This window comes from Capra hircus, chromosome 15, assembly GCF_001704415.2.
Source record: "Capra hircus breed San Clemente chromosome 15, ASM170441v1, whole genome shotgun sequence".
In the NCBI taxonomy this organism is placed as follows: Eukaryota; Metazoa; Chordata; class Mammalia; order Artiodactyla; family Bovidae; genus Capra; species Capra hircus.
This window is the reverse complement of record NC_030822.1, coordinates 76,189,340-76,206,347: the sequence shown is the minus strand read 5'-3', so window position 1 is coordinate 76,206,347 and position 17,008 is coordinate 76,189,340. Positions and strand designations below refer to the sequence as shown.

Genomic DNA, 17,008 nt, shown 5'->3' with positions numbered 1-17,008 from the left:
TTCTTTGTACTTGGGAGGTTTTTGGTGTGGGGGCGGCCTTCTTTGGGAAAGTACACAATAACATACTTGCTCGCCTCCCATGTAATATATGTGTCTAATCTTCCATTATATAAAGATCCAGGGTGAATAATGCACCCTGACAAGTTGCTTAATTGGAGCATGAATTCCTCCAAACTTTTTCCAAAGTTTAAGTTACTAGTTAAAAATTCAAAGAATTATATCAAGAAGGTTTCCAACTTCACGTGAAAATCTAAGCCACTTCATCTTCTCTCCATTGTATGAAGTTAGGTGTGCTGGTGCACAAGACCTGGGTCACTCGTTAATAGTAAGGCTGGTCCACTCTCCTCAGAAGAGCAGAGTTGTCAGTAGTAGAAATTCCTCATAACCACAAGGCCTTATGTCCAAGCTATTTTATTGGTGGCTGGGACATAGTAAGTACCTGGTAATTGTTATATTAGCTATATGTCTTCTGTCTGAAAAAATCCAGTGATACAGATCTAGATTTATGAACAGTTTCAAGGCATGTTTCATAGAAACAGTGCAAAAGTAGAATTTCCTGTGGAATAATCTACCCTCTCACCCATCAGAGGCCGATAGAAAAAGAAAAGCGAGGGAGAAGCATATTGCCAGTATCGTTAGTTAAGTATTGATGTCTGTTCTTCACAGAATATTTCTTTGTTTTTATAGGATCTCAAAACCAAGATAATACTCAGTCTGAAGAAAAGCACAATGGTGACGAAAAAGGTGAGTTTAGAAAGGACAGAAAATGGATTATCTGCCTAGCATACATAAAGTAATATCAGCTAGTCCAGTACATGTAAGCTGGTACACTGACCTGTCTTAACCATGATTTGTGCGTTTGTGAATACTTAAAGCCTACCATCAAACGCTTCCCTTAGGAGGCATCAGGAAATGATAGTTCACTGGATTCACCATCTTTCTCAGTCTAGCAAAGTTGTGAGTAAATTCTAAAACTATTAATAGAAACATACTGGAATTTATTACTGAGTTTTCAAGCCCATTTTTTGGTGTGACATTGTGCACTCTGCCTATGGATATGAACTAGAATTCATAAATCTGCTGATCTTGTTGGTAGAAGAAATCACTTAAAGCTGGTCAGCCATGGCAGCCTTAATTTGCCTTGGTGGACTCTAAGGAGACCGTGCTTATATTTCACCCAAGAGTTAAATTTCTATCCATGCCCTTGCTTCCTTATTGAAACAATAGATGAGGCCTTTTTCTTGTGCTTTTAGTTTGGGAGAGATGGATTTCTTCCTTGATTTTCTCAATTAACATGTAAATTAGGAACCAGACTGATGTTATAAATAATAGTACCATCAATGCATGTTTCTTCTAAGTGATATTTAGTTTATCTTCTCACTGCCTTTGTTAAGAGTGACAGAGGTAGAAACTTAAAAAAGGTATACAAATCCTATCAGTGGACCCATATTTTCTACTTTTATTCAACAAATATTTATTGATTGTCATAGATATTTTTTATTAAGTTTTATTGAACTACAGTTATTTTACAATGTTGTGTTCGTTTTTGCTGTACAGCAAAATGATTTAGTTATATACATATATACATTCTTAATTTCCATTGTGGTTTATTGCAGAATAGTAAATGGAGTTCCCTGAGCACCGTTGTTGTTTCTCAGTTCTAAATATAACAGTCTGCATCTACTAACCCCAGACTCCTAGTCCCTCCCTCCCCGACCCAGGCTCCCCCTTGGAAACCCTAAGTCTGTTCTTGATGTCTGTGAGTGTGTTTCTACTTCATAGATAGGTTCATTTGCTCCATATTTTAGATTCCACATGTAAGTGATTTGTTGTTGTTTAGTCACTAAGTCGTGTCTGTGTCTGTGACTCCATGGACTGCAGTATGCCAAGCTTCCCGGTCCTTCATGTCTCCCAGAGTTTGCTCAAATTCTTGTCCATTTAATCAGATCACTGATTAATCACTTTCACTTTTCACTTTCCTGCATTGGAGAAGGAAATGGCAACCCACTCCAGTGTTCTTGCCTGGAGAATCCCAGGGACGGGGGAGCCTGGTGGGCTGCCGTCTATGGGGTCCGCACAGAGTCGGACACGACTGAAGCGACTTAGCAGCAATCCATCCAATGACTTCATCCTCTGTTGCCCCCTCTTCTTTTGCCCTCAATCTTTCCCAGCATCAGTGTCTTTTCCAGTGAGTCAGCTCTCTGCATCAGGTGGCCAAAGTATTGTAGCTTCATTCAGCATCAGTCTTTCTAATGAATATTGAGGGTTGATTTTCCTTAGGATCGATTAGTTTGATTTCCTTGCTGTCCAAGGGACTCTTAAGAAGCTTCTCCAGCACCACATCGAAAAGCATCAAATCTTTTGCCTTCAGCCTTCTTTATGGTCCGACTCACATCCACCCATGACAAGTGGAAAAACCATAGCTTTGACTATGTGGACCTTTGTCAGTGGAAGGATGCCTCTGCTTTTCAATATGCTTTCTAGGTTTGTCATACCTTTTCTTCTAAGGAGCAAGCGTTTTTTCATTTCAAGGCTGCAGCCACCATCCTCAGTGATTTTGGAGTCCAAGAAAATAAAACGTCACTGTTTCTGCTTTCACCCCATCTATTAGCCAATAAGTGATGGGACCAGATGCCATGATCTTTGTCTTTTTAATTTGGGTTTCAAGTCAGCTTTTTCCCTCTCCTCTTCCACTTTCATCAGGAGGCTCTTTGTCTTTAGTTTTCCGCTTTCTGCCATAAGGACAGTGTCATGTGCATATCTGAGGTTATTGATATTTCTCCCAGAAATCTTGATTCCAGCTTGTGCTTCATCCAGCTCAGCATTTCACATGATGTACTCTGCATAGAAGTTAAATAGGCAGGGTAACAATATACAGCCTTGGCATATTCTTTTCCCAATTTTGAACAAATCTGTTGTTCCATGTCCAGTTCTAACTGTTGCTTCTTGACATGCATACAGGTTTCTCAGGAGGCAGGTAAGGTGGTCTGGTATTCCCATCTCTTAAGAAATTTCCAGTTTGTTGTGATCCACACAGTCAACGACTTTAGCATAGTCAGTGAAACAGAACTGGATGTTTTTGGAATTCCCTTAACTTTTTCTATGATCCAGCAGATGTTGGTGATAAGAAATTAGTTACAGGGAAAAACAAGGTATATCCAGTATCACAAACAGATTGAAGTTTCTAATGACAGATCCAATAGTCAGAGAAGTTCCACGTTTTGCAGTAGTTTGGGAAATGCCAATAAGAGCATTGTCTTCCTAAGAACGAGAGAAAAAGGTATACCGGCCTGGTTCTGTCATCTTGGAAAAGCTGTCTCCTTCAGATGTCATCCGCTTCATTTCTTAGAAGTCTTTGTTTTCAAGTCACCAGTGCAAGTCCACTCTGGGTTTGATGCTTTCTTTATATGTGATGTGTTAATCCAAGAGTCTATTTCTTTTGGAATTTGATGACACAAGATTGGTTAACAGTACCTGATTGAGGCCTTTTCAGTGGGATTGAAAGGAGTCTTTCTAGAGGTGAAATTTCCAGACTGCAGAGTGTGGTGTTTAAGGTTTCGTCTCCCAGGAATACACTATGAACAGATTACTGAAGTTGGTTATTTCTGTAACATACATTTTAAGATACTAACCAGATTACGACTGATAACATCATACCAGGACATATCAGAATTTTATAAAATTTCTGGAACATTTATATATATTTTTGGGAACATTTATATTAATAACATTCACCATGCATTATAACCTAAGAAGGTTTATCATCACTTATTTAACAGTGCTTCCCATACAGTTTACCATGCCGAATGAGCCTAATTAGTTTGATTTCTCTTTTTGTAAAGAAAGAGAACAAATCTTTTGAGATGTTGTAGGAGCTCTCTGAAAATGTCCAGTGTTACTTTCAGGTCAGAAAGACTTTATTTAGAATTTGATCTTGGGGAAGTTTGTCAGAAACATCAGAAGGGTTCAGACATCTGACTAAATATGATCGCATATTATTATAAATCAATACTTTATTACCTAAGAAGGTTACATAGGTCTGAGCAAAATTTAGCTCTTTTAGAATTTAAAAACTTTGTTTTCATAAGTAAAAACAAAGATCTGACTGAGATAACATGAAGCACACAAAAATAATTTTGGTAAAACACAAAATCTTCGCTTTCTAGACAAGAGTACTTAAAAGGTAAGAAAGAAAACTTTCATAGAATTTTATCAGAAGCAGATCATAGTCCAAGCAAACTTTGGTCTTTCAGTAGATGATGAAAAATTAAGTTACAATTTTACGTAAGTACACTATTGATATTAAAGCTTATTTTTTAAAAAAGCTTACAACAAATTCTTTTGATCTTACCCAGCCTGATCACTCATAAAAGTCCTTTCCCAGATTCTCTTTCCAAAATCCTACAACTTTCTTAATACCCCTTCAGATTTTATTCTGTGTTTTTCCTCTTTCCCTTTCTGAAATGATAAGCCTGCTTTAGGTCAGTTACTTTCTTTTATTTCAACAAAAATATATCTCTTATACCTCCTTAACCATCCTATTTTTCTTATATATGAAGATTTTTCACTTAATATTTCTTGTAGCTTTAATTATTTTAAAGGATTAGAATTCTTAACCCTTGGTAACCTTGGTTTCTAATAAAGCATTCTTTAGTCAATTTATGAATACACTTCATAATTTCTAGAATCATGCTTTCTCATAGTACAGTTCTTTAGCATGGCACAAAACATGTTTACTAAGAAAACCAAATATCTTTAGTAACTCTGTCAAAGAAAGCCAAAACTGGATAAACCTATGTTCGGTATTTACTTTTTCAGTGTTTTTTCTTATTTGAAAATGATTCAGATATTCAGTGAATTTAACTCACTATTTAGCTGAACTTAACAAAATTTTAAGGTTCTAGGGTACCAGAAGATTTAAGAAATTTTTAAAAGTTTATCTAAAGGCTATTCTGTGTACATCTATTTAATTTACTTGTTTTTTAAAAATTATAGTTAGATTAATTATGAAAGTCTGATCATACTGTTATTTTTCTTGCTGAATTACCATTAAAGCTCAGTGCAGTACTTTGAGAATAGCTTCAGGCTTGATCCTTGGATTGGGAAGATACCCTGGATTAAGAAATGGCAATTCACTCCAATATTCTTGCTTGGAAAATTTCACAGACAGAGGAGCCTAGCAGACGGTAGTCCAGTGGTTCGCAAAGTCAGACACGACTGATCACACACATACACACACGTTAGAGTCCATGAGATAACTTTAAATGCTCCTTCTAGCACAGGGTATTTATCTTGAGGGGGAAAAAGCATTGCCTCAAATTTTTCCTGAAGAGCCCAGATAATACAGCCATTATAAAAATGTTTTGTTTATTGTGTAAGATTTTTGCACAACTGTTTTATCCCTTTGATATATCTCTGAAGCTTGAAGATCCTTACGTAACCTGTTGAATTTGTTTTTTTAATAGGACATAATGCTTAATATTTTGTTTCGTTAGTAACATTTCTAATTATAGAAAAATTGTCATTTGAACATACTGTTTACCAATTTATTGGGTGCAATTTAGTGCAGTTTATTTGGCACCTGTCCCAAAAGGAAAACAATACCTTTGAGAAATCCTGTATGATATGTTCTCTAGCAATGTACTGTTGGCAAAAGAGGAGACTGCTAGCAGTACCACTTACAACATGCATCTGTATCACTGTTACATTGGACTCACCACATTGAATTCAGCAAATCCAGTCGTTTTAGATTTTGTTTGTTTGTTTTTGGTCTTCCTCTGAGTTCTGTGAGTGCTTTCTATGATTTATTCATCTTGGCACCTAACACTATATGGAACCAAGTACATATTTTGTAGTTGCTGATTTACAAAGAACCACTGTATATGTTTTTCAGACTTGACTGGTCCATGCTCCAATCTTATCTGTTATTCTAGCTGGATTTTTTTGTTTATAGAGTAAGATAGACACTTGAGGTCAAAGAAACAGGAATTAAGGTTACTTTCTAACTGTACCACAGAGTTACATGTGATGGTTTTGTTTTTTAGTATGTTCTAATAATTATTTGAAGACAGACATACTTTTGACATTGTTTTGTACAGGGACTTGTTTGATACTTCATCTACTTAGAAAGAAAATAATTTCCCCCATTTCATGTATAGTCTGAGAGAGAGCATATTGTTTAGGGTCTGTGGATGGATAGATTTATCCTTTCTGTGCAAGAAAGGCACAGGCCCAGGTTGTTTTTCATTACAGGGTTTGGGCAAGGAAATGTAACATAGTCTAGAATGGACAGTAGATAATCAGAACAATAGTTCAGTATCAGTTAGGATACAGGAGCATTCTTCTTGATCAGTTAGGATTAACGCTTCCCCCCAAAAGGGAGTCTCAGGTTCAAGGTACCACCATCCAGTCTGAAGCTCTTTTCTTGGGCATAATTTTACAAAGCTGTACTCAAAGCAGTTGACCTCCCTTAATGTTCTCACCATACATGATTGCTTGGTACAGTTGTTTGGTACATCCTTGGTACAGTTCCTTGGGCTACTCTAGTAGGGTTGGCTTTATTGACAGATCCGACAGGACCGTAGCAGTTTTGAACAGATGCACCTGGTTTGAGTGTTAGATTTCTGCAGAAGAGGGTAGTGGAAATTTGGGAACAGCTTACTCAAATAATTATTCCAACTTTTGCCCCCAGTGAAAAGAAGCCTTACTGATGTGGGAAGAATTCATCAGGTACATAATCTCAGAGTCCTCAGTACCTTCCTTTATTTCCTTTGGGTAAAATGGTTTATGTATGAAAGAAACATTAGATGGAAACTTCCAGTTAGGTTGTAAGCTGCTATAAGACAGGAACCAGATGACCTGACAGGTTACCTCAGATGCAGATGGTGTTAGACGGACAGACAGAGATGTAGATATAGATATTGTTATTTCTAACCAGAGAGTTGACGTAGAAAACAATTTCTCTGACTACTCCAAAGGTTACTGTATACTTAAGGAAGTGCTTCAACTCCTCAAAGACTTTGGTTTGTTCAACTCATGTTTATGAGACTGCATTTGAAAATTGCTGATAATTTTTAACATCATTAGATTTTGTAGGAATGTAAATTTCAAGGAATGTAGAGTGGGAAATGATTATATTCAGTTTCAGGCTGAGTCACTAAGTCGTGTCTGACTCTTGCGACCCTATGGAATATAGCCTGCCACGCTCCTCTGTCCATGGGGCTTCTCCAGGCAAGAATACTGGAGTGGGTAGTCATTCCCTTCTCCAGGGGATCTTCCCAACCCAGGGATCAAACCTGTGTCTCCTGCATTGCAGGCAGATTCTTTACCGACTGAGCTACGAGGGGTGGGGAGATACAGACTATGAGATAATCAACTGAAGGTGATTTCAGATCGTGATTTTTAGAAATAAACAGGATATTATATATGTGTGTGTGTGTGTGGTGGAGAATGACTGAGGAAGGGCTGCTTCAGACCGGGTGGTCTGGGAGGACCTCTCTGAGGTGGGGTCATCTGAGCTGAGCCCTGACTGACAGGAAGCAGCCGGCCCTGCACATACCAGCAGGAAGAGCATTGCAGGCAGAAGGAATAATTCGTGCAGGCGTGAAACAGGAGTGAACCTCTGTGTCATGTGGCTGGCATGCAGCCGTGGGTGTGCACTTATTACATACAGGAATTATGAAATGGGAATATAGTGTTTAATATGTAAGAGTTGTATTTTGAAACATCAAAAACATAGTAGAGCACACTTCTGAAGAGGAGGCCAGAAATGCGGATTCTGGCTACTTCATTAACTTTTCTGGGTCTTTTTTGTTGTCCTTCGAGTGGAGGTAGGTGTTAGTTCTTCAGGCATAAAATGTTATGGTTATTCTAAACCACAGTGCGCCTTCATATTCTCTGTACTTTCAAGACAGCAGGTATAGTAATAAATTGGAACTGTTCTGGTGCTTTCTTTCCTGAAGTGTGCTGCTATCCCGAAGTTATAATTAGGAGCCAGATGAAAAGCTTCCAGTTCAGATCAACAACTGTTGCTTGTACTTGATTGTAATGTGAGCTTTAAAAGGGAACAGCAGATGTTTAACAGTTAAATCATTTTAAGGGTTAGAGGTATGGGGCTGGGTAACCAGCCTGCTGTATGAGTTCTGGGAAAACCCAGGAAATTGAGAATGTTAGCTTGGGTTTGTGAGGGCGGTGAGATCGTGATGAATGGAGGTTAGAGAGACGGTGCAGGATGCTCATGCACTGAGAATTCAATGCAGAAATCCCAGAAACACCCAGAAATGCTAAACAGCAACAGAAATGAGAAAAATAAATGAGCAGTTTTTAATACTTTTGTTCCTTTTCACAGATGGTGTAGAAGATAAGCATAGGTGTCCTCTCCCCCAAAAAGTAAACCTAGGGCAGAAAGCCAGCTACCGGACCCTCTGTTCCTATTGTCTTTCAGTATGCCCACAAGGGTCTGACACAGTGAGTGCCCAGTGGGTCCTTGCTGAATCTGAATTCTAGTTTGAATAGGAGAATGGACTTACGTGGCATTGAATACATGACACTCATTTTTTTAGCTTGCTCTGGACTCTCATGTCATCTCTCAGACAAATATTATTGGCTTATCTATTCAGTCATGTACAGTAATACATAGAGATTGCCCAAGAATAACTTTCCCAGATGCATAGTATTAAAAAAAGAAAGACTTTGATGTACTAATTATAGAATTAAGCAGTAGTTGATATCAGGTAAAGCATCTGCCTGCAATGCAGGAGACCCAGGTTTGATCCCTGGGTTTGGAAGATCCCCTGGAGAAGGAAATGGCAACCCACTCCAGTACTCTTGCCTGGAAAATTCCATGGATGGAGGAGCCTGGTAGGCTACAGTCCATGGGGTCGCAAAGAGTTGGACATGACTGAGCGACTTCACTTTCACTTTCACTTTGGTATCAGGCATTCATCTTTTTGTTTGTCAGTATCTTCTTTTTCTCCTTAATATTTTAATTTTGTTTACAACTTATTATAAAATATGAGTAATGCATGTACATAATTTGAAAGTTCAGAGAGTATTTGAAAATATGAAATACATAATACCTGCCTTCCTTTCTCTGTTGAGTCCCCCTGACTCCTTTTCTCAAATGTCCTCTAATGGTCAAAAGCCAGACTCATTATTTCCATCCAAAGATCTGTATTTCGTGTCTCACTTGAATGACCAACCATTTGTATCTAAAGCAAGAAATTATTACCAGTTTTACATGTATTCTTCCAAGACGCTTCAAAAGTGAAAGTGTTAGTTGCTCAGTCGTGTCTGACTCTTTGTGACCCCACGGTCCGTAGCTCACAGGGATCCTCTGTTCATGGAATTCTCCATGCAAGACAGTTTAAGCCTAATCCATATATAGCAGATGTGTTTTTTTCAGACATAAATGGATAAGCACATAAATGTGTGAAGCACGCCTTTCCCTGCTCAGCTGGTCTCACTCGCGCTCATCCTTCCTGGTGGCTACATGTATTCCACGATACAGACGCAGCCCGGCTGATTCTCCCAGGCCCCCACTGAGGAGTGTGCAGGTTATTTTCAGTCTCTGCTCATTTAAGCAGTGCTGCAGGGAGCATCCCTCCTGTTCTGTAGGGCCCCTGTGATGCTCCTTCCAAGTGGTGGAATTTGTGAGTCAGATTGTACATATATTTTAACTGATGTTTTGCTAAATTTTCTTGCAAGGAGATTACACTAGTTTACTCCCACAGGCAGTAAAAGGGGCTTGTTTTCCACAGCCTCAACAGCACTGGGTAATAGCAAATATTTTAATATTTGCCAATCTAATATGTGATTAATGAAGTCTCCTTGTTTGGAGTTACAGTGCTTTAAATAAGTTTAGAATATTGTCATATTGGTTATGAAGGGGCTTGGTTCTTTTTTTAAAAAACAGCTTTCAGTTCAGTTCAGTCACTCAGTCATGTCCGACTCTTTGCAACCCCATGAATCGCAGCACGCCAGGCCTCCTGTCCATCACCAACTCCCGGAGTTCACCCAGACTCACGTCCATCAAGTCAATGATGCCATCCAGCCATCTCATCCTCTGTCATCCCCTTCTCCTCCTGCCCCAAATCCCTCCCACCATCAGGGTCTTTTCCAATGAGTCAACTCTTCGCATGAGGTGGCCAAAGTACTGGAGTTTCAGCTTTAGCATCATTCCTTCCAAAGAAATCCCAGGGCTGATCTCCTTCAGAATGGACTGGTTGGATCTCCTTGCAGTCCAGGGGACTCTCAAGAGTCTTTTCCAACACCACAGTTCAAAAGCATCAATTCTTCAGCACTCAGCCTTCTTCACAGTCCAACTCTCACATTCATACATGACCACAGGAAAAACCATAGCCTTGACTAGACGGAACTTAGTCAGCAAAGTAATGTCTCTGCTTTTGAATGTACTATCTAAGTTGGTCATAACTTTTCTTCCAAGGAGTAAGCATCTTTTCATTTCATGGCTGCAGTCACCGTCTGCGGTGATTGTGGAGCCCAAAAAAATAAAGTCTGACCCTGTTTCCACTGTTTCCCCATCTCTTTCCCATATAGTGATGGGCCCAGATGCCATGATCTTCGTTTTCTGAATGTTGAGCTTTAAGTCAACTTTTTCACTCTCCTCTTTCACTTTCATCAAGAGGCTTTTGAGTTCCTCTTCACTTTCTGCCATAAGGGTGGTGTCATCTGCATATCTGAGATTATTGATATTTCTCCTGGCAATCTTGATTCCAGCTTGTGTTTCTTCCAGTCCAGCATTTCTCATGATGTACTCTGCATGTAAGTTAAATAAGCAGGGTGACAATATACAGCCTTGTCATACTGCTTTCCCTATTTGGAACCAGTCTGTTGTTCCATGTCCAGTTCTAACTGTTGCTTCCTGACCTGCATACAGATTTCTCAAGAGGCAGGTTAGGTGGTCTGGTATTCCCATCTCTTTCAGAATTTTCCACAGTTTATTGTGATCCACACAGTCAAAGGCTTTGGCATAGTCAATAAAGCAGAAATAGATGTTTTTTCTGGAACTCTTGTGCTTTTTCCATGATCCAGCGGATGTTGGCAATTTGATCTCTGGTTCCTCTGCCTTTTCTAAAACCAGCTTGAACATCAGGAAGTTCACAGTTCACGTATTGCTGAAGCCTGGCTTGGAGAATTTTGAGCATTACTTTACTAGTGTGTGAGATGAGTGCAATTGTGCAGTAGTTTGAGCATTCTTTGGCATTGCCTTTCTTTGAAATTGGAATGAAAACTGACCTTTTCCAGTCCTGTGGCCACTGCTGAGTTTTCCAAATTTGCTGGCATATTGAGTGCAGCACTTTCATAGCATCATCTTTCAGGATTTGAAACAGCTCAACTGGAATTCCATCACCTCCACTAGCTTTGTTTGTAGTGATGCTTTCTAAGGCCCACTTGACTTCACATTCCAGGATGTCTGCTCTAGATGAGTGACAGCTTTACTGAGATATAAGTCACTCATTTCTGGTGTATTCAGTGGTTTTTTAGTATATTCAGGTATGTGCAACCATCACCAGTTAATTTTGGAATATTTTCATTGCCTCAAAAAGAAATTCTGTGCCCTTTAGCCATCACCCCCCTTACCCCCATCTCTCCCTGACCCCTCAGTCCCTAAGCAATCATTTATCTAGTTTCTATTTCTAGATTTCCTTATTTTGGACTTCCGTATGAATGGAATCATTTTAGTATTGATCTTTGATGATTGACTTCTTTCACTTATGTTTCGAAATAACGTGAGTTGTAGCAAGTTGTCAGCACTTCATTCCCTTTTATGGCTGAGTAATGTTCCATTGTACAGAGATTCCATATAATGCTTATATAGTCATACCTTGGTGGACATTTAGGCTGCTTCAGCCTTTTGACTGTTACGAATAGTATTGCTATAAACAAGTGTGCAAAATTGATGGGTCATATGGCAACACTGTACGTGATGAACTGCCAGGCTGTTTTCCTAAAAGGCTGTCCCATTTCACATTCCCGCTAGTAGAGTACCCTGTGTCAGGATTTTGATTTCTCTACATCCTTTTCAGCTCTTTTAAACTTTTTGATTCTATTATCCTAGTAGGTATAAAATAGTATCTCATTGTGGTTTTGCTTTGCATTTCTTTGTTGGCTAATGATGTTGCGCATCCTTCATGTGTTTATTAGTCATTTGCATATCTTCCTTGAAAAAATACCTGGTTTTTTTAGTTTGAAGTGTAGTTGATTTACAGTGTTGTGTTAACTACTGCTGTACAGCATAGTGATTCAGTTGTATTGTTGTTTAGTTGCTAAGTTGTGTTCAACTCTTTTTCAAGCCCATGGACTGTAGCCACCAGGCTCCTCTGCCCGTGGGATTTTCCAGGCAAGAATGCTGGAGCGGGTTGTCATTTCCTCCTGCAGGGGATCTTCCTGACTCAGAGACTGAACCTGTGTCTCCTGTACTAGCAGGCAGATTCTCTACCACTGAGCGATCCGGGAAGCCCTGATTCAGTTTCACATGCGTATATGTGCATTCTTCTTTTATATGTTCTTTTCTATTATGGCTTATTGTAGCACACTGAATATAGCTCTCTGTGCTACACAGTAGGACCTTGCTGTTTATCCATTCTGTATATAAAAGCTTACATCTGCTAACCCCAATCACCCACTTCAAAATATTTAAATATTTTGCCCATTTTTTAATTAATAAATTTTTTCTGATTATATAAATAGTTCTTGTGGAGATTTTGGAAACTATAGCAAAGTATTTTTTAATTATTCAAATTACTCCCACCAAGCACTTTTAGTTATTTTTAGACTCAGAGTTGATATATAGGCACAGTTTCTTAAATGGAAACTAACACTGTTCCACAAAACATTTTATTATGGTTCCAAGTTACAACATGAGAACAACTCGTTGAGAAGTGACACTTTTAGCCTATTACCTGTTACAATAATAACTTACTTATTGCTCAGTAAGCTTTGGTTTGACTGCTTTTCTCACTCTGCAGTGAATTTGATTTGCCAGTTTTAGTGTTTTTCACCCCGGTGTGTGTACCCTTTGTATTTAGAGGAAAATACAAAGAGAAAGTAATTGTTTTGTTGTTCAGTGAACTTGGATTAGGTACTTAACCTCTCTGTGCTTCAGTTTCTTTTGTAAAAATAAAACTGATAAAATAATACAGGTCTCCTAATGGGGTAAATTACAAGTAAAGCACCTGGCTTTAAAACAGTACCTGGCACAAATTATAAACTAAATAAATGTGTTCCCCTTTGCTCTCCAGCCATGATGGTCCTTTTTTTTTTTTCATTGAAATATAATTAATTTAAAATGTTACGTTAGCTTCAGCAAGTGCTTAGCATAGTAATTTGGTGTTCTTCTACATTAAGAAATGTTCACCACAGTAAGTCTAGTTATCATCTGTCACTATACAAAGCGTTTACAATATTGTTGATCATGTTCACTGTGCTGTGCATTATCTCTTCACGACTTACTTTATAACGAGAAGTCTGTGCCTCTTAGTCACCCTTTGCACGCACTCCTCTGCTCCTCTTCCCTGTCACCGCCGGTTTGTCCTCTGCGCCTGTGAGAATGGACCTTTTTGATCCCCAGCTGTGCTCTCTGCCCCAGAACCTTGGCAGAAGCTGCTCTCACTCCCTGGGTCACTCTCCCCTCCCATCTCTGCTTCTGCCTGCTGAACACCCATTCCGCCCTCAGGGCTCTACTCCGGCCTCACCTCCTCAGGGAATAGTCCTTGACCTGTGCTTACAGGCCTCCCGAGGACCATATCTGTCTGTGTTAGGCTTTAGTGAAGACTGCCTTCTCAGCTGAAAAGTCATCTTTCTCAGCACCACATCGCCAGTGTCCAGCTCAGGCCTGACATATTTTTGTTGAAGCAAAGGACAAGTGAATGCTCTGGGAGGAGGAATCTTGTTTCTGTGCTTGCTACCCCAGCCTTACCTTCAAGGTTAGTTGGGAGTCCTTTGATCACAATAAATCACCATCTGCTCTCTACATACTTCTCTAATGGGATGCAGGGTTTTTCACTTTACAGTTGGGAAAAACAGGCTTACATGATAGTAGGACTGTTGCCATAATTCTGTCACTGTGTTCCTGAGCAACTCCTGTCTTTGCTCTTGTTCCCGTGAAGCGCCTCCAGCCAGGCCCTGATCCGTGAGGGGTGTGGGGAAGGGGGTGGACAGGGGCCTTCAGATCCATGAGGACAGAGCAGAGCTCACCAGGCTTAGCAGGGCCACGCTGTGCTCAGTCTTCCTGACGAGTCGGGGGTGCTCAGGTCATTCAGCCCTGGTGACCTGCTGCAGGAGGGGACCATCTGTGCTTTGTGTGACGCAAGAGGTCATAGCGGTGATGCAGGGAGGAGGCGTTGGGTTTACTCATGTTGGGTGACGGGAGGGGTTGCCCAAGCCCCTTAGGGAGTATGGCTTTGACAGTAATGCCGTGGGAAGACATTGCAGAGTTTTAAACAGATTAGTTCAAATGGATGATGGGCCAGGATGCTATGGTGGACATGAAGACAGATTTTGCTGATGGGCTGACTGTGGCAGGTGAGAGGAAGAGGGGGACTGGTGGCTGGGTATTTGAGTTTGAGCTCAGATGTTGTACTGGCCCAGGCAAACCCAACAGCTGGCCACCACGTGTCCAGGCAGTTACTACAGGGGAGGAGTTAAAAATGAGAATGGCTGAGAGATCCCAGCAGGCTGGATCTCTGTCCAAAGATGTGAGTGTCCACGAGTGTCCAAAGATGGAGAGCCTTGTGATGAAAGACAGAGGGAAGAGCATGGACAAAGAAGTGGGGGATGAGGAGAACCCCACTTTGTGTGTTTCATTGTCTTTGAGAAAGTTGAGAGTTAGGGGTGACAGTGTGAGAATTAGGCAGTTTTAACTTCCTACATGAGCCAGTTTTGGGGGGTCTTTACAGGGTAAGTCTTAGAAATTGTCATCTAGTATTAATAGTTATATTACTGCATTTTATTGTTTTAAATTGTCAAACCTTAGAACTGGAAGTAACCTTTGAGCAGTGTTTCTCCTTATTAGCACCACATTCTAACAAACTAAGCAACCTGTCATTCCCTCAGTTGTATGATTTTTTTTTCTTTTGGTTATTTAAACTGTTTGTACTGGGAACTATGATAATGCTTAGTTATGTGAAAATTATAAACCAAAAAGTACTATACAGTTCTAAAGTGAACATCTAAACTTAACCAGGGAGGAGAAAGTCTTCAGTTTCTGACTTTTTCCAGTTGAGTTTAGCTAGTCAGTTTTCTTGTGAGTTGTATAATCCAAGTTTTGCCATGACTTATCTCTTCAATTCACAGAGTTTGTGTTTCACAAAGTAGCCTTAAGATTCAGCAGTCTGCAGTAACTGTGACACACCAAGGCTATTACATGCTTACCACAGCATAATTGTTTTGATGAGATGACATGATATGTATAACAAATGTATGTGTGGCTGTCTCTGTAAAGAGGTTAATCTCTCTTTGTATTAAATTTTTCTGAGGATGATTCTGTTTATAACTAGACTCTAGATCATGCTGACGCAGGATAAACTTTTTAGACTAAGTGCTTTAAATGATGCTAAGTCTCTATAAGTTCAGTGAGTCTGGCTGCATCTGGGATCCACACTAGTTTACCAGTGAAAGGTGCTATATATAAGACATAAAACTTCTGCTTAGTAGAATGCTATGATTTTAACAATTTACTTTAGAATCAAAACTTAGAGTCTAGTTGACTTGGTCTAGGTAACACTGCAGCACACAGACACGGGAATTCATGTTCGTTAGCTTAGAAGTTCATAGAGGGGTGTGAAAATCTATTTCAAAAAGAAATGTCTAATTTTAGAAGCTTCTACTTTACATACCAGAACTTTTGTTTCAGTAAATAGCTTGGGTAATTTTCCTGCTGGCACAAGTTGAAAAGTGCATTCTGTTGGAAAGGAAAAAAGAAAATAACCTGACAAGAAACTATAAGCCTGTTTATGAAGTGAAGGAACAGGAAGAAGAAAGTAAACATCACCACAGGTTTAATTTTCGTATTTCATGTTTCCTGTTACATGTATTTGGTTGCAAGCAACAAAAAGCAACTCCGGCTAAGCACTTAGGCAAACAAGAAATTGTTGGACACAGATGGGGTCACTCACAGAATCAAAGAGAAAACACTGAACAGCTAGACCTAGCACTAGGTATTTTAAGGAAAGGAGTGAACAGAAAGAATCTTTTAAGGAGTTGTCAAAATGGCTTGTCAGCTCTTTTCCATTCTATTGTACGCTGCTTGAGTTTCAAATTCGTGGGAAGATCTGATTGACCTAATTTGAGTCATCGCCTACCCGTTGACAGTCCCTCCAGACTGCATGGAGGGCAGGACTGAGGGGTCTTTAAAGGAAGAGTGGAAGCTGTTATGAAAAATGAGGACCTGGAGCTAGACAAGGGAAAAACAGTGAATGTTCATTATGCCCACCGTGTAGCCACAGTCAGTAGTAGTGATTCTGCGCGACTAGAGTGAGTGCCAGATAGTTACTGTCTTTCTCTTCAGAAACAGCTCTTGTCAGCTTTGTATTCATTAGTTAACTGTGGTGAAAATATTATGCCACTTTGAATTGGAGAGGGATCATTTCCCTTGAATTTCAGAATCTCTTTTTCATGTAGTTTTATAAATTGTCCAGATGACCAGTAATTTCTGATATGGAGTAAAAATAATCTAGAATCACTTTTCTTGTTTGCTTCAATTTTTTTTTTTTCAGCAAGTTCTTATACTTGAAGTATGTATTGCCAGAAAGTTATCATGATAATTCTCAGAAGGCAAATATGTATTCTTCTTTTCTACATCTCCGTGTAGAGAGAATATTCTTTGTCTTCCTGAATGAACTGGTAGATTGTTTGCATTTAAAGTCTATTTCCTAGGATTTCCCTGGTGGTCCAGTGGTTAAGAATCTGCCTGCCAGTTCAGGGAACACGGGTTCAATCCCTGGTCCAGGAAGCTCCACATGCCGTGGGCCAACTAAGCCCGCACTCC

General features: G+C 39.7%; 1 protein-coding gene across 1 annotated transcript in view; it reads left to right on the top strand.

Annotated features, from left to right (window-relative positions):
* TMEM123 (transmembrane protein 123) overlaps positions 1 to 17,008 on the top strand; it is an 85,328-nt gene that overhangs the window by 37,791 nt on the left and 30,529 nt on the right. Inside the window, exon 10 of the mRNA XM_018058932.1 lies at positions 688 to 744. Within this exon, the coding sequence (XP_017914421.1) occupies positions 688 to 744 (57 nt within the window). The remainder of the gene's footprint in view (positions 1 to 687; positions 745 to 17,008) is intronic.